Source organism: Morone saxatilis, unplaced genomic scaffold, assembly GCF_004916995.1.
Source record: "Morone saxatilis isolate NCDOM2014 unplaced genomic scaffold, NCSU_SB_2.0 Contig14, whole genome shotgun sequence".
Lineage (NCBI taxonomy): Eukaryota > Metazoa > Chordata > Actinopteri > Moronidae > Morone > Morone saxatilis.
Window position 1 is genome coordinate 6,133,319 of NW_023339696.1, and position 1,657 is coordinate 6,134,975.

Below are 1,657 nucleotides of genomic sequence, written 5' to 3' on the forward strand. Positions count from 1 at the left end.
ACAGACGAGCTACCGTAGCTCAAACTGCTGAAACAGTTAATGCTGGTTCTGATAGAAAGGTGTCAGAACAGAACATACAGTGCATCAGTTTGTTGGTATGGGGTTGTCTTGGGGTTGACTTTGATGCAAACACAAATATTTTTAGTTGACATAAAACTACATTGTGGGAGAAATTTGTTTAACCAAGAACATACACCTAAGGTGTGTATGTCACATTTCTACTGGGAATAAGGAAGACATGTCCTCCTTTCTTTTCAAAATCCTACCCCCAACCACACCCATCTCTGTTATTGCTTTGGGTTGATTTTGTCTGCTAAAATCTCTCTAAATATTGTGTTCTGACTGTGCGGCCACCATAATTGAAATGAGAGTGGGGAGAAGCTGATAAAAATGTTGATCCACACATCTGAGTCACCTTCAATTATCCGGTACTCACAGCAATATGCTAAACAAGCAGCCAGTGCTTTGCAGACTTAGTATTTTGCCTTTCTTACTTACAGTACCTTGTTGGTGGATGTTGTTGAAGAAGACATACACTACATTATTATTTACAGTTTCCTAAAAAGACACTAGAACTGCAGATCAATCAAAGATGGTGTAGTAAAGGACAGTGTTCTTCTGTTGTAAAGATATAAATATAATCTTTGCTAAAACTTGAAAAATAATATTAGATATTGAAATATAATTATAAGTACTATGAAGATATGACACCATAGCCCAATTGAATGTTTGCTTTCAGGTTGTAAAATCAGGTCAACGGCTAACCTCTAACATGTTTGTCTTGCTCAGTAAAGCTAAAGAGACAGCACATGAGGACAGCTGGAAAGAACACCCTTTGCAATGTCTGACCGTCTCCGCCCGTTTCCCCTGTTTAGGGCGCCAGCGGCTGCTGTACCAGCTGGCAGGCGTGGTGCCCAGCCCTCTACTCTTGGAGCTGCTTAGCTGCCCTCTGTGTGCCCGCAGCCTGGAGACCTTGGAGCTGGAACTGGGAGACCTGGAGGGAGGCAGGGGAGAGGCTGACGGACTGCATGACTTCCCCCAGGTCAGAATAAACAGGGGTGCACTAATGGTAAACAGTGAGGATGACGGGTTGTGGAAGTGGTGAAATTGCATTAATGATGGTGGTGATGATTTAATAAAAACTGATTAGCTTATAGCTGTTTTTACTGATTATTTTGTATATTTTCTACAGTCATTACTGAATAAAACTCACCCATCTTTCCTCTAGAGTGGGGATCTGAGATGTAGGCGAGGTCGCAGCAGACGGCGGGGAGTCGTAGAGTACAAAAACGGAGTGGTTCAGGCCTGGGTAGGCTTCAGGGAAAAACTGAAGAGGATTGTAGAAAGTAAATACTTCAACCGAGGGATCATGATCGCTATCCTCATCAATACTCTCAGCATGGGGATAGAGTACCACGAGCAGGTAAGAATAATAAGATGTAGGGTAAATGAAAGCCCTTAACAGCTCAGATCGATGGCTCAAAAAACTAAAAGGGCTATGACTGACCTTCAAAAAGAACAAGTAGTTTGATGAGAACAGCTGGCCGTCAGACACGACATTTGTGTGCGAAAATAAATGGCATTTGGTTGTCTGGAGTCCAAATGAGAGGAAATGAGAGTATAGCGACGGGAGGAGGCAGGGTGGACTTGGGGGGGG

The 1,657-nt window shown here is 43.1% G+C and overlaps 1 protein-coding gene across 1 annotated transcript in view; it reads left to right on the forward strand.

Annotated features, from left to right (window-relative positions):
* Positions 1 to 1,657, forward strand: part of cacna1ha (calcium channel, voltage-dependent, T type, alpha 1H subunit a) — a 52,713-nt gene that overhangs the window by 19,530 nt on the left and 31,526 nt on the right. Inside the window, exons 9-10 of the mRNA XM_035654996.1 lie at positions 876 to 1,042; positions 1,229 to 1,423. Of these exons, the coding sequence (XP_035510889.1) occupies positions 876 to 1,042; positions 1,229 to 1,423 (362 nt within the window). The remainder of the gene's footprint in view (positions 1 to 875; positions 1,043 to 1,228; positions 1,424 to 1,657) is intronic.